This window comes from Aptenodytes patagonicus, chromosome 1, assembly GCF_965638725.1.
Source record: "Aptenodytes patagonicus chromosome 1, bAptPat1.pri.cur, whole genome shotgun sequence".
NCBI lineage: Eukaryota > Metazoa > Chordata > Aves > Sphenisciformes > Spheniscidae > Aptenodytes > Aptenodytes patagonicus.
The window spans coordinates 54770619-54792313 of NC_134949.1; the positions used below are offsets into that span (position 1 = coordinate 54770619).

General features: G+C 47.8%; 1 protein-coding gene across 4 annotated transcripts; it reads left to right on the forward strand.

Moving 5' to 3' along the window:
• The first annotated feature begins 748 nt into the window (after nt 1-748).
• Nucleotides 749-19666, forward strand: WDR91 (WD repeat domain 91). Of its 4 annotated transcripts, none has more exons than XM_076335600.1 (15): nt 749-877; nt 2646-2825; nt 4314-4520; nt 5385-5468; nt 7621-7745; nt 9685-9862; nt 10139-10297; nt 12369-12583; nt 13030-13180; nt 14650-14744; nt 15070-15238; nt 16044-16152; nt 17013-17125; nt 17887-18084; nt 19018-19666. In XM_076335600.1, exons 1-15 carry the CDS (start codon nt 755-757, stop codon nt 19180-19182), a joined length of 2271 nt encoding a protein of 756 aa, XP_076191715.1. In that variant the 5' UTR covers nt 749-754; the 3' UTR covers nt 19183-19666. The 4 variants fall into 4 exon arrangements, with proteins under 4 accessions (XP_076191715.1, XP_076191722.1, XP_076191724.1 ...); XM_076335607.1 differs by having other exon boundaries at nt 12384-12583; XM_076335609.1 differs by lacking the exon at nt 749-877 and adding an exon at nt 1464-1502.
• The last annotated feature ends 2029 nt before the right edge of the window (nt 19667-21695 follow it).

Sequence of the window (21695 nt, forward strand, 5' to 3'; positions counted from 1 at the left end):
CAGGCAACGATACCAGACATACACATGTGCGAGAGGGCCAGACCCACGCCCAGCCGGGCCCGCTGCAGCCACCCCGCCAGCCTGACAAGAGTCCAAGGCGCCTGCCTGGCGAAGCCCTTCCCGGCAACCGGAGCGGTGCCCCCCGCCCCGTTACCGACCGCAAGTACGGCCTAGAGTTAAGAACGCCCGCCCCTGCTGTTTCTTCTGCAGCCGGGAGGGGAAGCCCGCGGAGGCTCACGCCGGACGCCTCTGGGGATCGATCGATCTATCGACCGATCGATCCCACCCTGCCCGGCCCGGCCCGGCCCAGCCCTGCCCGTCCCCGCCCCGCCCCGCCCCGCCCCGCCCCGCCCGGCCGCCTTCCATGGCCGCCGCCGCCGCGCCTCTGCCCGCCCGCGCCCAGCAACATGAGCCGCACGTGGCGGAGGGCCAATCGGGACGCAGCCGGCGCCCGGCGGCGGCCAATAAGAAAGCGGGAAAAACGCGGGCTGTAAGCGCCGGCGGGGAGGGGGGCAACGAAGAGGCGGGAAGGGACGGGGGGGCGGGCGGGCCGGCCGGCCGGGCCGGCCGTGCGTGCGCGCGCATGTGCAACGGTGGGGACTACAAGCCCCGGCGTGCCTTGCGCTGGGCAGGCGCGGCAAGGCACGCTGGGAGTTGTAGTTGTCCTGGCGCTGGGCCGGGCCATTTCGCTCGGGGCCGGGCTCCCCACTCCTCGCCCGTGGGCGGGCGGAGCCGGCGTCGCTGCGGGGCTCCCATGGCGGCGGCGGCGGAGCGGACGGACGAGCTGGTGCGGGAGTATCTGCTCTTCCGCGGCTTCACCGCCGCCCTGAAGCAGCTGGACGCGGAGATCAAGGCGGACCGGGAGAAGGGCTTCCGGGTGAGCGGCGGCCGCGTCCCCCTTCCCGGCGGGGCGCTGGGCGCAGGTGCCCCCGGGTGAGGACGCGGTACCCGGGCAGGCCGCAGGCGCACCCCCTCTCGGGGCTGGGCGAGGGGAGCGAGCCGGGCGGCGGCGGCGGGGCAGTTCTCGGAGCCTCCGCGCTTCCCCGCGGAAGCAGCTCGCGTCAGGGGCGGCCGCCCCCGCCCCGCGCGGGCTGCGTTGGGCTCCGGGGCCCGGCCGGTCGCGCAGGCGGGACCTCCCGCATCCCGGTGGTGGGGGCCGTCGCCCTGCCGGGCCGCCGTTTATGTACGCGCAGTCTCCCGGCGGGGGCCTCTGGCTGAAGGCTCTCCTCCTGCTTGGCTCCGAAGCGGCGTCAGCGCGGGGCAGCGGCGGTGGGCGACGGGCTCCATCTCGTCGCCTGGCTTCCCAGCCAGGGGCCGCAGTTCCTGGCCAGCCGCTCCGCGCGGGCGGTCTGCTCGGCCCGTCCAAAACCGCCGTCTATGGACCCTATGTCCGACCTGTAAACCACCAGATGTTTCTCAGCTTCGTGCCGAGAGGGACGGAGGAGACGTGCGTACGAGAGGGCAGCGGCAGGAGGACATCTCTTTGCCTGGATCTTTTCTCGGTCATGAGATTTTTATCCAGCGGCTTTACAGCTCTGCTCCTTAGTTTGGATGTTTTAAGCACCAGCTACCTTGCTAGATGTGTGGAAATTGGTGCAGAATTTGCCAGCCTCGAAAATACAGTTTCAGTCCTTTGTGTGAGCTTCACGTTCCTGTAGCAGCAGTTCTGGGCACGGAATGTAGTGTTTTGAACGGTCAGGTTTTTCTTTAACCAGGAGTACAACCACTACCTTTTTCATTCATAAAACATGCTGCTTTTATTTTTAGAACAACAGCACTTTGCTGATGTTGAGAGTTTGGCAAACAGTTGATTTAATTGGGATAATACTGTCCAAGATAAGAAGGGACTGCTGGGGTCACAGACTTCTGTTTCCTTTATCTGTAGGAAGCCACAGAGATAGAGGCTGGATGATGTCCTAAGACATTAACTGATGAGGGGAGAGCAAACCACATATTGAACAACTTTGGTAGTTGAATTTTGTATAGGGTGCAGATTTTTTTTTTTCTTCTGATGCCTGTCTTGACCATCAGAAATCACTGAACTAAAAATCTATTCCCCTACCACCATCCTGCCTTATTCATATTGCAGAAATGATTTTCAAAGAGACATAATGACAAAAAAAAAAAATTCTGTTGCAAACTTTTATGCCTGCCTTGTTAGTAGATGATGTTATTAAAGGTACGTCAAAGATTGCAGTACAACAGATCTTTCTTCCTCTTTCTGTTGGCTAAATGCAGTTTTTTCCTTTTAGTCTAAAAATAAGACTATTTTCCAGGTGCTGTACTTGAGTTTTCAACATTTAATCACGTTATTCCTGTTTCTTCATTATGAGCTGACTTTTAAAAGATGTGGAAATGTTTTGCTTACTTGCAAAAAACCCCACCAACTGTGTTTAACAAAATGTGATCTTTATGTCAAAATCTGTTAGGCTATGTTCTTTCTTTCTTTTTTTTATTTGAAAGGTGCTGCAGAGTGGAAGAATGCTAATACAAAATGCAGAGTGTTTCCTGGATTAGGAAAAAAACCTAATGCTGGATTGTAGTATTATTTGTGCAGTTAAAGCTTCTCAGCATTAAGTTACAGAAAGTCTCCTGTGCCGGAAGAGCCCTCGTGACTGCGGTCTTCCCTGTTTTGCCCTCTTTAGGTGGATAAGATAGTGGACCAGTTGCAGCAGTTTGTTCAGAGCTATGATCTGGCTGCCCTGCGGGATTACTGGAATTATCTCGACCGACGCCTTTTCAGCCGTTTGGAGGATGTGTACCGACCAACAGTGAACAAGCTGAAAACCAGCTTATTCCGATACTACCTCATCCATACTGTTCAGGTAGTGTTTGATTTTTAGGCTTCTGTTTTAAAAAGATCCTGGTTTCTGAAACCAGAGCAATGAAATACCCCTGTGAGCCTCTGACAGGCCTGGTGGGTAAGGGACAAGCAATTCTTGTGTCATGTATCAGGAGTGTAGTAAAGAGTTTGACGCGGACTCACATGACAAGCTCGTAAGCAGGGTAGGGAAGCTGAGGCGAGACAGAAATACGGTTAGCTGGGAGCAAGATACTCACACTCAGACATGAAGGCAGGTCCCCCTCAGACAGGATGGCCGTACTGCTAGCTCAGCCTGCTCAGCCTTTGTTGATAACTTGGATACCAGGAAAGACCCCAAGGTTTGTAAACACCTCCTCATGGGACATTGCCATGAGAACAGAGGAGGACAAGAACAATGCTCAAAGCAATCTTCCTAAGCTGAAGAAACAGGCAGAAAAAAGCCCCAAGCATATGTATGTAGGGAGTAGTCAGCTGCTCCGGTGCAGAATAAGGAACGATTCAGCAGGCAGCAGCAGTGCAGGGAAGGGCCTTACTGCAGCGCTGGGGATCAGCAGGCAGGATTGTCTGTATTCCTTCCACTCTAACCTGCTGGCAGGACTCAGCCAGTCCTTCCAGGCACCAGAGTTCTTAAAGCATCAAGGGAGTTGAGGGTCCAGAAGAAAAAAAAGGTGACTTGAAGTTGGTGGAGTTGAGTTTTAGTTTGTAAGAGAGGGGAGAAGTGGGCTTCAAATCTGTACAAGGTAACGTGGGAGAGAAAATGAGTGAATGGTTTTTGTTTGCTTTGAATAGAACAGAAAAGAATGAGCTCAAAATGGGGCAGAGATTATCTTGTTGAAACCCTAGGAAAGTCAATGGAATATATTACACGGGGTGGGCTTTGGCCAACAAAATAGACAAGTACCTGTCAGGAATTCATGTTTCATTTCTTACCATTTAGAAGCAATGCTTCCTCCTTGATTCCATTCTCTGACTGAAAATCTTAAATTATGGGTGTTGGTGAAGGAGTCAAAATCTAATGCATATTTCTGGTAGTGTGGTTTTTCATGTTTTGTTTTGCCCTATGCTTACCCTGAGGCGTGACTGTCCTGTCTGAATAATGTATCAGATGGAAACCTTTTCAGGCTACATCTGCTGTAGACTTGAGTAATTTGAAGTATACTTTGGTCTTGTATATGAATGCTCATGTCTTACGTCAGTGCACGAACTGCACTGGTTTAGCTGGAAATCAATGTAAGTGATTATTTTGATTTGCCTCAGCCTTTAAACAAGACTGTGGTGACTAGAAAGGTCGGATTAAGTGCATTTGTGAGCTTCTCCTAGCGTATTTGAGATTCTTTTGTTCCTAGATGAATCTGTTAACTCTAACTACTTGCTCTGTTGGGTGGTGAAAGTAGTTATTAGTGTGTTCATAACACAGAGCAAATATTCCTAGAACCCATGTGGTGGCATGAATGGAAGTGTGAGCCCTGTTCTTCTTGCTGTGTTTCAGACTGGCCGCAATGACAAGGCGCAGGAGTTTTTCCTCAAGCAGGCCTCCGAGCTCCAGAACCAGGCGGAGTGGAAGGATTGGTTTGTCCTGCCCTTCCTCCCTGCCCCAGACTCCAACCCCACCTTTGCCACCTATTTCTCGCGCCAGTGGGCAGATACGTTTATTGTGTCTCTGCACAACTTCCTGAGTGTCTTATTTCAGTGCATGCATATCCTTTTTTGCAACTAATAGTTCAATCTCCCTTGCCCTGGTGTTATGCTTACTATTAACAGTGGTGCCAAGAATATAGTATTACAGAACTTGCTGCTTTCAGGTGATTGTTTAGAGCCAAGACTTAATAGGAAGCTGGTGTTTACCAGAGGATGTTGGAATAGTTATTGTTCAATTATCTGATGATATATTATATTCCCTGGGCACAAACAATTGTGGTTGTTGCTAATGCTGAACTCATCCCTATGCTAGCGACTAGAAATCGTGTGCACATCTTGTTCTGAAATGCTTTTCCTCTTTGCTTGGCATAGTACAAACCAGGCATGCAACCTTGGGTCATAGTCCATGACTGAACTAGCATCTCCTGTTAGACCCTTCTCTGGGTCATATGTTCACAACATTGTCTAGTGACGGCTCACTATAATAGGGCAGTTCAATGTTGGCAGAAATAACGGCTTTTGTCCCACACTGCCGAGTTCTGACCTTGTTTGTTTGCTGATGGGCAGGTTTACACTGCAGCTGGAATATAGCTCATCTTGAACTGTTTCTTCAATGTACACTAATGCAGTAACATAACCTGTCTTGTCTTCCACTTCTGACATATAAAAAGGAAGAATCTAAAAATTGTTGCAAAGCCTAAGTGAAATAGTTTGTGTAACAGTAAAGTACAAAGAAAGTAGAAAGTTGGCTTAGGTAACTAAGCTGTTACTAGTCTTCTTGGCCTTGCACCTAATTCTTGCTAGTAGTATGGACTGGGCAGCTCTGCTGTCTTACAGGCAAATGGCTGGTATGAAGTGCTGGCTTTTAGAATTAAGCCAGGTGCACACAAGTTCTTGCCGTCGTTTTCTTTAACATTCCTCACCAGTTCCAGTCATTTTGAACTTTGAAGCTGAATGTCTCAGGAGCAGTCTCATACAAGAAGAAAATGAATCGTTGCGGCATAAGGTCAGAACTGAAGTCACTCTTTAGTTGCTGACTGTATGAGGCTGTGAGTTTTGTAAAATTGGTTCCATTCGAGAAAGTTGTAACTGTTCAGTGCAGTGATTCCAAGGCAGATTCTTCTATCAGTCCTTTGTTATTTTGGTTTATCTTTCAACTGTCTCCAGCATCTTAGGGTTGTGATCATAGTGTGAAATGTCTGTTTAGGGTATTACTGTCCCTCCGCTGGAGGTGAGTGTCCCTCTCCCTGTGCTATCTGACGGGGGCTGGATACTGTGCAAACTCCTTTCCTGCTACACTGCAAAGTCAAGACAAGCTGAAACTAGTGGCAGGTTAAGTGTGTATATGGCTGACTTTGCATGGAAACTTGTGAATAGTATTCAGTCACTTCCAGATTTTAGCTGATGGAGCAATAGGAAAGTGAAATAACTTCTGGCAAAGAGGCAGAAACCGTTACTTCTGAAATGGCCACTTCACCATAGTTGAAGTGCACTTAAAACAATTTAGATGAACTAATGGAAACATTGTGAATGTCTGTTCCCCAACTCTAGACCTTACAGTAAACTGTAAGAAGGGCTGACTGATTCAGACAAAATGTCGCCCAGCCCCATGTCTTGCTTTTGACAGTATCATCAGCAGATGCTTAGAGGGAGGGTGTAAGAATGTAACACACAGGTTGGTCCTTTCCCAGTATAATTTCCTATTAGAGACATTAGGTAAATCTACAGTTTAAGAACTTTCTAAACTATAGATCACATGTGGATGATCACGTACAAGTGGGAAGCCTTATTCATGTAAGCAGGACTTTAGTTTCACTTCCTCAAATATACCAAGTAAAACCCCTCTATGAATACTTCAGTAAATTAAGTTTTGTGCTTTACCTCCTGTGTTACAAAACATTATGTTGTATGTTGTGCTTCATGCTTCAACTGTTTTGGTAGCTGATCAACACTGTTCATTTGTCCTAAAAATGCTGAAGTAAAATAGAATAATTAATTTCAAAAAGGAGGCTTTTTTTGCAAAAGAAAAGCAAGGTTTGTCACTGTGTACTGTATGGAGTCAGTGGATCAGGCAAACTTTGACAGGAGGGTTCTGCAAAGATAGTCAGTGAATAGGGACAGCAGGATAAGGTATGTTTTGAAATAGAGCTCTTTTTCCTCCAATTTTGTATTCTGTACTTCTAGTCAAATTAAAGCTGTTCTTTGTGGTATGTTGACTGCATAAGTGTTGTCTGGCAAATAGGCAGAGGTAAAAACTAGACTTTCCTTTTTGGAGAACTGCTCAGGTCAGAAAAGGAAGCAGCTACCTATAGAATACAGATTTAAATAAAAAATGTGTGAATAAATATTGAATTCGATGCTAGTTGAAATTAAGTAGTGATTCTGATTTCACTGTTGAAACAATGCAAATACATGAATAGCAAGCTGGATTTCTAAAGCTCCTTTTTCTTGTAATTTCTTTCCTTAAATACTATGATAAAAGGAAGAAGAAAAATTATATCTGAAAAAAACAAATGTACGGAAACAGAAAAGCCTGAGGAACTCTTCATGTGAACAAGAGTCACAGGCATAAACCACATCCGTCACAGAAAACTGCATCCCGAGGTTCCTCTCTGCTAAGGGGGAAAAAGAAAAATGTCTCTTTCTCCATAATGTGGAGATAAATCTCACTGTCATGCTTGGGAGGGAGCTGGGCAGGGTGTGGAGCTGGATTTCAGGGTGACCTGATGGTGTTGGCCTCAATGCACCCTGCTAGCTCACCAAACCCTTGTCTGTGGGAAGAAGATTACCTTCTAGGCTCAGTGCCCATAGATAGCTACTGCCAGTCACATGCATTGCCCTGGCCTTGAACTGCCTGCATGGAGTGGCTGATCAGCTTTGCCCTGGCTGGCTCTTATTTCCTAGGACCATTAATGTCCCTACAGCAACAGCCCAAGGAGAGGAGTGAAGGGGTTTGAGTAGGCTCCAGTTTCATGTGTGTAAAGTACTGATTGTTGTGACTACTTGGACTAATGTGGTGCTCAGCCAGTCAGAGCAACTTTCTTCCCTCCCCACCCTTCTAGGGCTGTTGAAATAAAAGGAGTAAACAACTTCAGCAAGTGGGAAGGAGGTGAATCTCAGTGACCCTCTGTTTACTTGGCTCTCTTCTCTCCTTGTAGCTGTTTGCTTTGCAGGCCGAATCCTCCCGCGTGAAGAAAGAGGAACTGGAGGTGGAACGAGCAGTTGTGCATCACAAGTTGCCTGCATATGTGGCCAACATGGATCGGCTAGGGGACTCTGAGCTGTGAGTGCCTGCAGGGGAGGAACTGGGGACAGGCTCTGCTGCTTTTATTGGGTCAGGGAGGCTCCTGGAGGGTCATTTCCTTGTTCCATGCCCTGGGAATCAATGCAGAAAGACATCCAGGCAGAAATTCTGGTGACCTAAGTGGGTTTAATGGGGGAATTCATGATGGGCATCTCTCCTGCCATTTGGGAGAGAGATTCTTGCCAATCGGTGAGAGCCCAAGCACCCATGGAAGTGATTCTGCTCTGCTTTCAGCATTATACCAAGGTGTTCTGGGCAACCAGGGCACTGGTAGCACTGCAATACTCTGCAGTATTGCTCAAATGAAGTGGATTGTCTCTTGACTCCTATTTTCTTTAGTGCCTGCGGTGCAGTAGGTGAGTGCCCTGTGTTGTTTTGTAGACACTGTTACTGTATGACCCAAAGGGGTCACTGTTACACAGACATGCTTTCTTGCTTTTGCAAAGTCAAGGGAAAAGGAGTTTTTCTTCTGCGAGGCTGTTATGCACAGAATTCCCCATAAACCTGCTGCAGTTAAAGTGTGTTTTATGGCTACATCTATTGTATTCCTATCTGTGGAAATTAGGCAACATACACGGTGATACACCTTGTTTAATTGTTATTTAAATTCTTATTTTTCCCCCAGTACACAGTCATGCAAAGCAAGTCTGTATGTTTGAATTCATTGTGTTACTGAGATTTATTTTTTTTTCCTTGCTTTAAAAGGATCTGAAAGCAAACGTAGCTTATCCACAAGGTATTAATAACACTGCTGGAGCTTTGACTCATATGTGCTTCTTTCACTTCTGTTCAGACAGGATGGGGATTGATCAGATTATGCTGCTGATAATGACAAATGAAGTTGTAGCAGAGACCACAGACAAAGTCATTGTTTTAGTCTAAAAGTTGTGTGATTAAATAGACTTAAGTCTCTCGTGAACTATCTTGATAACTACTCTGCACAGGACAGAGTTTGATCTGAGACTCTTTTTGTTTAACTACTCAGTGTGGAAAGCCCTGATGTTCATCTGCACACATGGGGGAGAGGGACGTGAGGGATGAGAACTTATTCCCATATTCATTTTTGTCCGTTTGTATTAGAAAAACTTGCCTTAGAAGTGGCATTTCTTGTGTGTGCAACTTGTCTCTTAGTCTGGGGGCCAATTCTGGTTGCTTTTTCCATGTCTCTGCTCAACCCAAAGCCCAACTTCGGTAAAACAGTTCCTTCCTAGAAGGCAGGATAGACAGTGAAAGTGATTGTATTCCCCTTTGTCTGGGTGCTGCTCTGCTCTCTGAAGAAGCTCTAGCAGAGTGAGGTCAGACAGTTAAATTCTGGGAAGCAGCTGCTGCTCTTGGCTTGTGGGCTGAGAAGGGAGGTGTGTGTGTAATAGAAATGGACCTAAACTCTCTTATTTTCTTTGGGTCCAATTTTTGAGATATTGAGGGCCTGTGCTTTAAAATTGCTGAACATGAGTTGCTGAATATTTAAGGGTGTTCAGTGAAACACTGGATACTGAATGCCTCTCAAAGTAGGTCTGTTTTATGCCTTGAATTGGGGATCCTGGCTGAACAGGTTCTTCGGAAATCTGGATTCCCCTGCCTTTCCGTTAGGGTCTTTCTAAACTAATCAGATGGAGTGGAAGGAGTTCGAGGTGGCCCTACAGGGGATTCAGGAACAGCTGGGCCCACTGTCTCAGTGGCATCTCTGAGAAGTGAGCTTTGGTTACAGGAATTATAATGATGTGCTCCAGGCACTAACAGGATGTTTTAAAACAGCTTTTTAATGCATAGTGGTCCATCGTCTTGGAAGGGAACATCTGTCCTCCAGTGGTTCAAACAGCTGGCACTTTGCTTGTTGGGTGGTCTTTGATCAGGTTGTCTGGCTACACTTTTATATTTTGTTTGGTGGTTTTTTTTGTTTTTTTTTTTTTTTAATTAGTGCTATGACCTGCAGCCAGAGGAGTACTGCACATTCTCTTCAGTCCCGGGGAGGCTTTCTGTCCTCTTTTCTCTCCCAAAGTAAAAAGGGCCCTTCCAGACCAGCCCATCCAACTGGGGCTTCTCCAACGCAGACTGGCAGTATGCTGCTAGGGAAGAAGGAACCAACAAATCACCAGGTGATTCTCAACTGTTTGCTGAAAGATGCTCAGTATCCAAGGAGTTAACTTGTGGCACAGCACTGCTCCAAGCTTTTGCTTCCACCTGAAAAAATAAAATGTCCTTTCCTTCCTTGCAAGGGTATGCTGGGCCTGAATGCAGCACAACAACAGCTGCTGTTGTCTGGGGGCTTGTGGAGCCCTTGCAGGTGCTTGGTTTCTTTGCCTCCTGTTTTGCTCTTTGTTCTACAGCCTAGCACAAGTGTAACTTTGCCAAATCATTTCTCTGCCTTCCAGAGTGCCAAAGGAAAAGAAGGAACAGTGAGCTGTAAGGACGGGAAGAGCCACTTCAGTGGATTAGTAGCAGGCGAATCAAGTTCCCTGCAGCAGCGGCAGAAGCGCTTGCAAGAGCATGGGAAGGAAAGGAAGGAGCTGCTGTCAAAAGGGACCTTCCAGGTACTGGGCAACACTGCAAGGCTGGGAAGCGGAGGGCTGCTATTTCTGTAGTTTGTTGTGCTTGGTGGTAAAACAAGTGCAAGTGTTCCCGTTAAGCTTCTGAATTGCTACTCAGATCTAACTGTATCAAAGGTTAATCTCTGTAGTTAATCAACTCCTTCCACACTTGGTTTATTTCTGTGTCCCTGAAAGGGAATCGGTACTGACATTTCAAATGGAAGAAGAGTTGTCTTTTGTCATGATCTTTTCAACAGCCTGGTCCTGGGGAGGGTATGTTTCATCCACCTTAATGGTTATGTTCAAATATCTTGTTATATTCCCCATTCCTTAGTGGCAATGGGCTTGGCTCACCCATCCTACCCAAGTGAGTTCTCTCCTGTGGGTTCTTATGCTGCTTTGTGCAGGCTCTGTGTGGGACAGATAAAAATTGATAGAAAGTTTTCCTGGATAGGAGTGGAAATATCCTTCATAGCAATGTTTGCTTTTTGGAGTTTTTTGCACTGTACATTGCAGTTTTGCCCTGGGGGTGTGTCCTGCTTTCTAATCTAATGAAATAATAAAACTGTGTCCTGGATTTTAACCACTGAAGGTCAGCGGGCTACTTCTGTTCACCTGTGTATTGTCTGGCTTTCAGCAGCCATGTGGTCAAAGGATACAGAGCACAGGAGGAATGATGGCAGCATCTCAGCCATGTTTATTTTGGCTGTATGAGATGCTCTGCCTTGGGGGAGAGACAGTGCTGAGGGACTGTTGCCTATCAGTCTGTATTTGTGGCTGTTCTGCGTGGGGGAGTGCTGCTTTAGAGAGGAGATGTTACTCCACCACTGAGCATTCAAGGCTATGAGAGAACTTTTTTCTTCATGGCTCGTCTAAAACATTTTAATTAAACGTTGGTCAGAAAATTGCAAAGCCCAGTTTCCCATTAAGTATCCTTTGACTTTCCTTTTTCTGTGATGTTAAGGCACTGTTTTCCAGGCCTTGTAAAAGTTGCTTAGGGTGCTCTAGGGGAAGCTGATACTATTTAGCTTTCTGTTGTTCTCAACACATGTGAGCAAAAAGGAAACTGAAAGGCGGCACTGTTTCTTTCACATGAGTGTCATTCATTGGTTGTTATCTCCCCACATTAACTAACATAGAGAGAGGCATTCTTGGATTTATTTCCCAATCTTTTCCAGCTTTGTGATTTTCAGATTATTTGATTATGCAGCGTTTGACCTGTTGCTCAAGATGTGAAAGCTACTATAAATAAGGCAAGGATTTGTTAGGGAACAGGGATTCAAAACCATCAATACCAATACCATTTTGGGGCATTTCATCTTCAGAGAATGGTTTACCAAAGGAATGCTTGCAGATGCTTTACTGGCTTATGTGCTGTATCTGCTTCTTGTTCAGCTTCTGGTGGCAAGGGAAGATTAAGCTGCTTTGAAACACTTCTGTGTGCTGCAGTGCAGATCTTGTCTCATTCAGATACCTTCACCTCCTAAAACTCCATTTATTCTGTTTGCCCTGTCAAATTGGGTTTTAAGCTTTTGGACTCGTGTTGACTCTACCATTGTCATTAGTCAGTTGGCTGCAGTGGTTGACCCAGTGTGCACAGACTAAATCTCTGGCAGACAAGGATAATCAATCCACTGGGGCTCACCATCCAACAAGAATTTTTGTGCAGGTTTACTGATCTGCATATTATACAGACTTAACATATTGCTGAATGCAGGAATTCCTTGAAATATGTTGATTTGCTTGTGAATCTGTGCTCTAATGGGATCAAAATGGGCCTCTGTATCAGCTGAGGTATGCCAAACAGATATGTTGTAGTTCCTTTAATTCTTACAGGAAAGTGTATGGCTGGGCATGTGGAGGGGGGATATAAGGGACTCTACAACCAAGGAGGCCATATTAAATGGTGCAATTGTGCAACACGCTATCCTTGTGCTCAGAAAGGTCCCTGGCAGAAGTGGTGTTGAGTTGACAATGCTTCTGTTTCAGTGCAGCTTCTTGTTTTTTTCTCCCAGCAGGCTGGGGTGGCTGAAGAGCTTGATCTGGAGCTGCTGCTTCCTTGTATTTCACACAGGATTTCTTCCTTCAGGGCCAAAGTGCTGAGAAGAAAACAGATATTAGCACAGCTGAGACAGAGCCATGCTCAGAGCTGCATGCTGAGCAAGCAGAGACTTCAATCAAAATGCCTACCAGCAGTGCAGAGGCTGTGGGGGTCCGGCAGGAGCAGCCTTTCATTGTCCTGAGCCAGGAGGAGTATGGGGAGCACCACTCATCCATCATGTACTGCAGGTAATGGACTGGCAGAAGAGGGCTTTCTCGTAGAAGCCTCTGTAGAGAAGCAGCTGCGTCTGGCCTCTTCCTCCCAGCCTCTATTCTGTCCAGCACATTGTGCATGTACTCTCGGTTGTAGGGCCGTCAAGTTGGTGTGACTGAAAATAGTCTGTAGCTTGTGCAGTGAGAATGGATAGATTGTTGTGATTGGGAGATGCCAGCCAGGAGGAAACTCCCTGGGAAAGTAGGATGGTATTGCTTAAGGGCATTATGCTTTGCATGTGGAGCTTGGTGTACTTCATTGTGCCATTTACTGTGGACTGAACAGGAAGTGGTGCAAGGAAGTTGTGATTCCTGCAGAAGGAATTGGTGTTTGGCCAGGAGAGCAAGGATTACTGGGGTATCTAGTCACATCTAAGAACTCTAGGGAGAAAAATATCCGATCAGTTTCCTTCTGCACATAGGGTTGATTGTTCTGGACGGAGGGTGGCCAGCTTGGATGTGGACGGGGTCATCAAAGTCTGGTCTTTTAACCCCATAATGCAAACTAAAGCTTCATCCATTTCCAAATCTCCGTTGCTGTCTCTGGAATGGGCGACCAAGCGTGATCGGCTGGTGAGTAGTCTGCACGTGGAGGCTCGAGAGTCACAGCAGGTGATCTGGGGCTGTGTTGCTATGTGTGCACATTAACTTCTAGACAGCTGCGTTGTGGATAAGATCAGGGCAACAGTTAGTTTCCACTTTAGTGGGACATGGGGAACTGAAGCCTGTAGGGTCTAAGAAAAACTAGAGTGGGGAGTGTGCTCTGTGTATTGAGCAAGGAATTCATCACTGGTTGCCCTGAGACAGAAGTTCCCAAGCTGCAGTGTGGGTACAGCTGCACGATAGAAGTAGCTCCTTTAAGAGAAGTACCTCTCTCCAGGCAGAGCAGGCAGCCACTTGTAAAGGCAGGCAGAGGCAACCTGGTACAACAGCCCATGGGAACTCTGCAGCAGTGAGCTGTGGAGCTTTACTCACACCCTGAGCCAAAAGCAGAGAGGGGAGAGCAGGGGTGTGGTGTTGGCATTCTGCTTGTGCAGGTGTGAAAAGGGCTCCATAGCCAGTTTTATACTGGTGCCTTATGAGTTGGGGGTTGGTGTGTGCCTAAGGAGCTCGGGGCTTGTTTAAATACCATGACAGTTTAAATGTTTCCTATAGGACTTTAGTTCTGTTACTAGAGAGGAGCCTTAAGTTATATGCATTCTTCTGAGTCCTAGAACTGTTGCTGGTGTTTCCTGCCCTCCCTTGGTGAAGAGACAGGGCTGTGTGGGAAGGCAGGCCTGCAACTGAGGGAATATTGTTCACATTCTGGCACTGACGATGTGTTACTGCTACCCCCAAAATGCCACCTGTGAAGAGCTGGTGCTACAGCTTGTCTCTTTCTTTTCTTTTGCTCTTAGAAAGGAAGTTGTCCATGCAGTAGTTCTGATGTTTCTTCTGCTTTGTGGAGTTTATTTCCTGCTTGCTGACAGAAAGATTCTTCTTTCTGAAATATATGGGGATTCAGCAGCAAATCAGGCTCTGAAGTGAGAAGGATCTGGCCTGCTTAATTTTCTTTGATAATGCATCCCTCCATGGTTCTACTTTTGATTTAAATTGTAGCACCACTGATAAAGCATGTGTTAGCCCTTCTGAATGATTTCATTCTCCCCCAGGTGAAAGGAGGTGGCTTCTACTTGGTTTTCTCTTAAACATAGATTGTTAATTCTGTGTTACTCTTTCCTTGCTCCCCTAGATATTGAGACTCCACATATGTGTTGCATCCTATAATGTTGAGCCATACTCTAGAAAGTGGCTTTTACTCTGCCTTGGTGCCTATCAGATCTTTTTCTCACTGGAAAGCAGTGCTTTTACTCTGACTTCTGTGGTTCTGGGGTAGTCCTACTCAGCGTGATATGCACAGAAAGACAAGATGTACCCTAATGGAGTGATGTTTAATCCGAATGCATAAGTAGAAAAGAATTTACTCTCTGGTGTTGGTGGTTGTTGGACAGCATCATTGTACTCACTCACACTCCTTCCATCTCCTCGTTGCTGGTTTCAAGCTATTGCTTGGCAGTGGGGTCGGGACAGTTCGTCTTTATGACACAGAAGCAAAGAAGAATCTCTGTGAAATCAGCATTGATGAAGATATGCCCAGGTAACTCTGGAATACTGATTTTTATATATAAATATAAATGCTGTTGTGTTTGACTGTGAAAAGGTGGGTGAAGTCTCAATGTTCCTGCTGCTTTCCTGCAACTGCAGGACTATCTAGCCTTCATCCAGAGGGCAGTCCCTGTCTGAGCAGTATAAAACTGCTCAGATAAACGGGAGACACTCAAAATCTGTCTAAGCACACGAATCCTGCCCTCCTTTACAGTGCACCCTGTCTTGCAGGGTCTTAATGGGAGAGCTCATAGTCAAGTGTTGTGCTTGAGGCAGCTGCTGGAGAGAGGCAATTCAGACTGTTTGCTGTGTTTCAGGATCCTCTCGCTTGCCTGCAGCCCAAGTGGTGCCTCCTTTGTCTGTTCTGCGGCAGCCCAGAGCCCCATCTCCCACATGGACTTCTCAGCAGTCAGCTCCGGGGGCAAAAGCATGAACCAAGTTCCTGGGAAGCTGCTACTGTGGGACACTAAAACGATGAAGCAGCAGGTACTTGCTGGGTTTCTTTCCTTTCTCAGTCTGCTTGCTGAGAATGAGTATCTTCTGTTTCAATGTGTAGGAGCCCTCTTTCTAAATTATGCTGACTTTCTTTTCAATACCCTTCTTTTTCCCCCTTCCTCCTTTCCCCTCTATCACAAGCAGGATAAAAATGAATAGTGTAAGTAGCTGCTGGGTTTGGGTGGGGTTTTTCTGTTGGGGTGTTGGGTTTTTTTGAAGGATTTTTCAAAATACTCCATAGCCTTGTTTCTATCCTGCCCACACAGTTTGTGATTGGAAATGTCCCAAGTGGACTGAATGATGCTTTGCTCAGGCTTTCTCCAGTTGAGCTATATTGAAGGGTTTTCTTTGCTGTTATTTCCCCTGCTCTCCCTGTTTTTAAGTGAAGTGCTTCTTTCAGAGGTTTCATCTCATGTCGTCTTCTCCATTGTTTTGATTTAGATAGGTCAGATTCTGGCAGGGAATCCTCATCCCATCCCTTGCATTTGCCCTTAAGAAATGCTGTCCCTAATGTGTATGAGAAAGCAACATACTCAAGTTAATGCCTGTCAGAAGCTGGTTTTGCAGCCTTGAGGCCATGGCCAAGAAAGCTGTGGCTTGGCTGAGGTGAATTGTTGGTTTAGTGTCACAGTAAAATGCAGCTGCCAACCTTGAAGTCTGTAGTCATGTGAGGTGTAGGGCTCCAAACTGGAGGAGTTCTTGCTACTAGGTACCATCTTTCCTCCCTCCTCTGGAGATCAGCTCCTCAGCACCCCCAACTCCATTTCTCTGCATTAATGCAGACTTTCCCTTCCAGCTGCAGTTCTCCCTGGAGCCTGAGCCCATTGCTATTAACTGCACAGCCTTCAACCACAACGGCAACCTGCTGGTCACTGGGGCTGCAGATGGGATTGTACGTCTCTTTGGTATGTTGAAATTGGGCAGTGAGGTGGCCCCTCAGTGCCCGCAACTGGCTGCCTCTAGCACCTTTCTTCTGTCAGCAGGGAGGTAGCTGTGGGACATGCCTGAACACCAAGGTGGAAGCTATTTTCTCTCCTCAGCAATAGCTCTCAGGAGTGAATTGGCATAAACGTTCTCTGGGGGACATTGGCTGGAGACCCTGGTAGTGCGGTTGGATTTGTTGTTTCCCTCCTGCTGAAGAGCAGAGTTAACTTGACCTTGAGGCATGCAGTCTTGGCTGTGCCATATAGCAGTACCACTGCCAGAGGCTGAGTCTTGAGGAAGGGAATTAATATGTGACCTTCCAGTTGAAGGCAATGGCTTCACATCAGTCCTTCTTCCCTGAGCAATTTCTGTTTCTCAGGTTTTGTCCTCTTCACCCTGTCCTTGTGATAAAGGCAGTTTGGGCCTCCCTCTTCTGTGAATGAGGGATCTGCTTCTGGCCCGGGTGCTGAGCTGTAGGCTGCAGTCCCAGGTCTGTGGGAGGACAGAGCTGGCAGCAGCTATGGGGGTGGACAGGTTAGCAAGGGGAGGAGTAGAAGAAAGGCGGCAGTGGGGCTTAGATGCAGAATGCCTGCAGTTGACAGTGAGCATGTGAGCAGCCCTGTAAAGCTGGAGGAAGAGGTGACTAGTTACAGGCAATGATTTTTGTGGCCATTGTAAAAGCCACATGCTGGAGAATAAGCACAGGGTGCTGGGATTGGATTGAGCTCCCCCAGGCTGGCTTAGAGGGCTGGGACAGACCTTATGAATGTAAAGGGCCTCTCTCTCTTCACCTCAGCTCTGTGCAAGTACAAGGAGTGTTCAGTACTGGTTCTCCCCTCAGATATGCAGCAGCACGAGTGCGCCATGAGCTGGAAGGCACATGATGGGGAAGTCTACTCCGTTGAGTTCAGCTATGATGAGAACACAGTCTACAGCATAGGCGAGGATGGCAAGGTAGGCTCTGGGTGACCTTCTACTGGTCAGTTGGCAGTGAGATCCCTTCTGGAGTCTTCTCCATATGGTGGGGATAGTAGTAAAAATACCCTCAGAATCTGGAGGATCTGCAGGCTGCTAACTGTAATCTTAGGTGTGCAGCACCATCCTGCTGCATGCAGTCTCTGCAGAGAGAGTGGCTGGAAAGCATATTAACAGCTGGAGCTGTCTTGGACCTTTGTCTGCAAATCCTGCTATTGGTGACATTCCCTTCCTAGGGAATCCATGTGAAGATGACCTTTCTGGGCCTCTGACGTCACCACATTTGAAATCTGGGATTCACCAGGGAGCAGATCCTTGATCACTTCGCATAAATTTCTTTGTCAGCAGCTCCCTGTTGCTTATAATAAAGGTTTCAATTTCTGCAGTTCCACAGTCTTCAGCAGTAGAGGTGTGGCTCAGGGAGGGAGACTGCCTGAAGGTGTGGGTCCTTGGCTGATGAGAGTTAAGTGAATTCCCACCACGATCCTGCACGCAATGTGGAAGGACACATAGGCAGCAGTGCTCATGGAAGGTAGGGCATATGTTTGCCTGGATAGTAGGCACTCCTACAGCCTTTGCAGCCTGTGTTTTATAAATATAGCCACTTAGATATAGATGTCAAAATGCCATCTTCTGTTTGTGAGGAATAGCCACTTCGCTTAAAAACGATGAATGGCCCCTCTACTTTCATCCCAGTGAATTTAACTATGGGCTTTTGTCATCTCTTTTTGTTATTCTAGTTTATTCAGTGGAATATTCACAGAAGTGGCTTGAAGGTGTCTGAGTATGATCTTCCCAGCGAAGCTACTGGTCCTTTCGTTCTGTCTGGGTACAGTGGCTACAAGCAAGTCCAATTCCCACGAGGAAGGCTTTTTGCTTTTGACTCTGAGGGCAACTATATGTTGACGTGTTCTTCTACTGGGGGAGTCATTTTTAAGGTAAGGCTGAGAAGTGATGGGAAGTACTCTTACGCATCCATACAAGCTCTTGTTATTACAAGGCTGCAACAGCAGCCACTGGAAGTTCTGAAGCAGCACCTAGCCATCCCTGCTCTGTGAAAGCTGCTGCTCAGTTTCATACAGTGTGCATTTTAGCAGTATGTGGTGTTTAGCAAGTGTTTGAACCCTCTGTGTTTGGCCCTCTGTATGTAGCTAGAGTATGTGTGCTCCTTGTTCTTAAAGCTTAGCTGCAGCAGTTTTCCTCAGTGCCCAAGTGCCTAGGACAAAGTTTTAATTTCTTTTTAATATACTGATGCACGCCAGTTCAATGCAAAATGTGTGATTGTTGACTGATGCTCATCTTTAATCTGCCTTGTGTGCTTGCTGATGTTATGCTAGTCTCAGCCTGATTCTCTCCTCTTACTGTGTACTGAAATGAAGTGAAGGGTAAGGCTGAATGGTTCCAAGTACCCAACAAGTTCCAAGTGCAGCAGTAACAAGCAGTTACTGATTGCATGCCCCTTGCCTGCCTCCTCTTGAGTTAATACCCATCAGTATAAGCCATTGCAAGGCAGATTAGATGCAATTTTTTACTTTGTATCTGGCGCATTCAGAGCACCCACACTAACATGAGCTATAGCTTAGGCTTACGCACTCCTCATCAGTGTGTGCTCTTAGCCTGCTTTGTTCAATTACTGCAGCTCAGCTGATGTCGGAAGCTGAGCTGCTTGAGAACATATGCTTCTGTCATGAGACTGGAAATTTGCTTCCTCATGTGTGCTACATACATCTCAACATCTCTCTGATTTTCTGCTTAATTTTGTATGCTGATAGGGATATGGAGTCTGTAGCAGGCTTTGGCTTCTCCTGTGGGTGCACTGCCCCCACTGCAGAAACTTGCTTCCTTAAAATCTTATGCTTTCCTTCTTTTAGTTAAATGGTGAGGAAAAGGTTCTGGAGAGCTGCCTTTCCCTGGGAGGACACCGAGCTCCTGTTGTCACAGTGGATTGGAGCACAGCCATGGACTGCGGGACCTGCCTCACTGCCTCTATGGATGGGAAGATTAAATTAACAACCTTACTGGCTCAAAAGTCTTAACCTGGACAGTGCTGAAGGGAAAGAGCAACAGACTTGACAAAAACAGTGCTAACTCCACAGGAACAAACTGCATGGGAGAGAAGACAAACCACAGTCCCTCTTCTCATTGTAGCTTTTGCCTCTTGACAAACGTTAAATACATTTGCCAAACCACTGTGCAATAGAATGCCGGTATGGGACCGGATCAGTGGGAGCACTGAAAAGTAAGTCTCCACTGACCCATTGTGGCAGCTGGACTCACTCTGTTAGGGAGTCTTGGGTAGCACATTGCTAGAAGGCTGCTGGGATCACATCAGGGGTTCTGCAGAAGGTCGTGAGGCTGGAGGAGGCATGCATGAGGCACCACAGTGCATGCTGATAAAATAGCTTAAACTGGAAAGGCCGGTGCGAAACCAGAGTATTCTTTTGGTATAACATTTGTTGTTGTGCTTTTTTGGGTTTTTTTTGTTTGTTTTTTTCCATAAAACCAAAATATTCCCTTGCACTTGATTTCTGTGCTCTCTTCAGCTGTTGCTGCAAAACATGGAGGGTGGCTGGGGCAGTGATGTGCCAAGAAAGTCTCCTGCATGGAGAAAAGACCTTTGTGCTTTCAGCAGGTGCTTCCAGCACTGACACCCACACACTGAGGGGAACCAGTGCAAGACATCCAGGAACAAAAATAGTTGTGTTCGTTCGGAGGTATTGTGTTCCCTTGCGATATCTGCTACCAACTAGAGGAGAGATCCCGAGTCAGACTTTTTGAAATGCTCGTGCTGGAGTTCAGAAGCTACATCATGCCTAGCAGCTACCTGATGGCAGATAGGAGGAGGGAGGGCCAGAAACAGTCTGGTCCTGTATAGTGCTCTCTGTCACTGGAGCTGTCTCTCCCCCTGCACCCTGCCAACATCAGGGCAAGTGCTGTGCTCAGGTATTGCATAGTCTTTGGACTGCTAAGCAGCCAGATTTCATCTGCTTACACATCACCACGGAGCTTACTGCTGCTTCTGTCCTTGGCCTTTATTGGGAGTTTACAGTACTGTTCCTTGGCAGAGCTCTCATTCTCAATTATATGACGAACGGGTCCAATTTACTGTTTGAAGATAGCTTTGGTATTTTCCAAAGGAAGGCCATTTTGGTTTTAGAGCCTGGACATCTGTTAACATTCACCAGTGTGAAGGGTGATTGCCCGGAGAGGAGGTGGAACATTATTTCAGTCTGGTTTTGCCAAGTGTGCTTTGGCATATTTGTGAAGAGTGGCTTGTCAAACTTGTAATGCCTAGCTAGCTATCGCCTTGCGTTTGAAGAGATGGGGACCGGGCCAGGTGGGCCTCCATAGTCAGCAGCTTCCACTGCTGCCTAGCCGGACCTGAAGCATGATGGTGGTTCTCCACTTCCAGGTCTCGAACTGGGGGTTGGAAATCAAGATTTGCTTGGCTAACTCTACGGCTGTTCTTCACTGGTGGCATCATGCTTCAGAACATGACTTGATGTCTGAGAAGGTTGTTGCCACCCTTGTGCCTGGAGATGTTGGATGCAGTCTGCAGTTCTTTTGTCTGTTGCATGTGGCCCAAGGAAGACTACAGTTACAGCTGAGGTCAGACTTGGGCAAAAGGCTCATTAAGCAGGCAGGAGGTCTAGCCGAATCAAACTGGGCCTGCAGCGTGAAATTTCCAGATCACTGGGGACATTTGTGCCTTGAAAGCACAGCCTCATCGAGGCTGGAAGGGGCTGCATCTCGTCCGTCCCTGCCCTGCTGAAAGCAGGGTCAGCCAGGGCAGGTCGCACAGGGCCATGACCAGTTTGGAGCATCTCCAAGCATGGAGACTCCACCACCTCTCTGTGGCCTAAATAAGCCACCAGCAGGCTGAGCTGGGGCCTCCAGCCCCACCCCAGGTCCCTGGGGCCTCCAGCCCATGGGCCCGAGGCCTACTGAGGCATAGACAGAGGCCTCCAGGCCCTGCCTGAGCTCTGTCATGGTGTCCCTGTCTCCAGCTCTGTCTCAGCTGTGCCTGGCCACAGACCGCGCTGCTCCAGACCCCAGCGCGCAGGCTGCCTTCCCAGCCTGCCCTTGGCCTCCCTGTGGTCCTGCCTGGCCCGTCACTGGGCTGCATCTGACCCTGCTCGCCACCACTGGGCCTGAACCCCAACCCGGCCTGGCCTGACTTCCTGGCTTGCCCTCAGAGCTGCCGCCTCACCAGGCACTTGTTCGTTCCTCTGGGTTCTCAGCTGCCCCGGGTGCCCGCCCTGCTCCCCTCGTTCGCGTAGGCTGAGGCCAGCAGGGCAGGGCCCAGCCGTGGGACGCCCTTTGGCTCCCTGTCCCCGAGGAAGCAGCGTGCCTGCGCTGCTCCCTGACACCGGTCTCTCGCCACCCTCACGAGAGAAAAGGTTTTTCCTTAGGTTGAGGTGGGATTCCCCCTGTTCCAGCTTGTGCCCACTTCTTCACACCTTTCCCCTCGGCAGGCTACAAATCCATCGGATCCCCGTGGGATCTGCAAAGCTTCCACGGCTACCAGAAGCTCGCCCACCACCTTCTG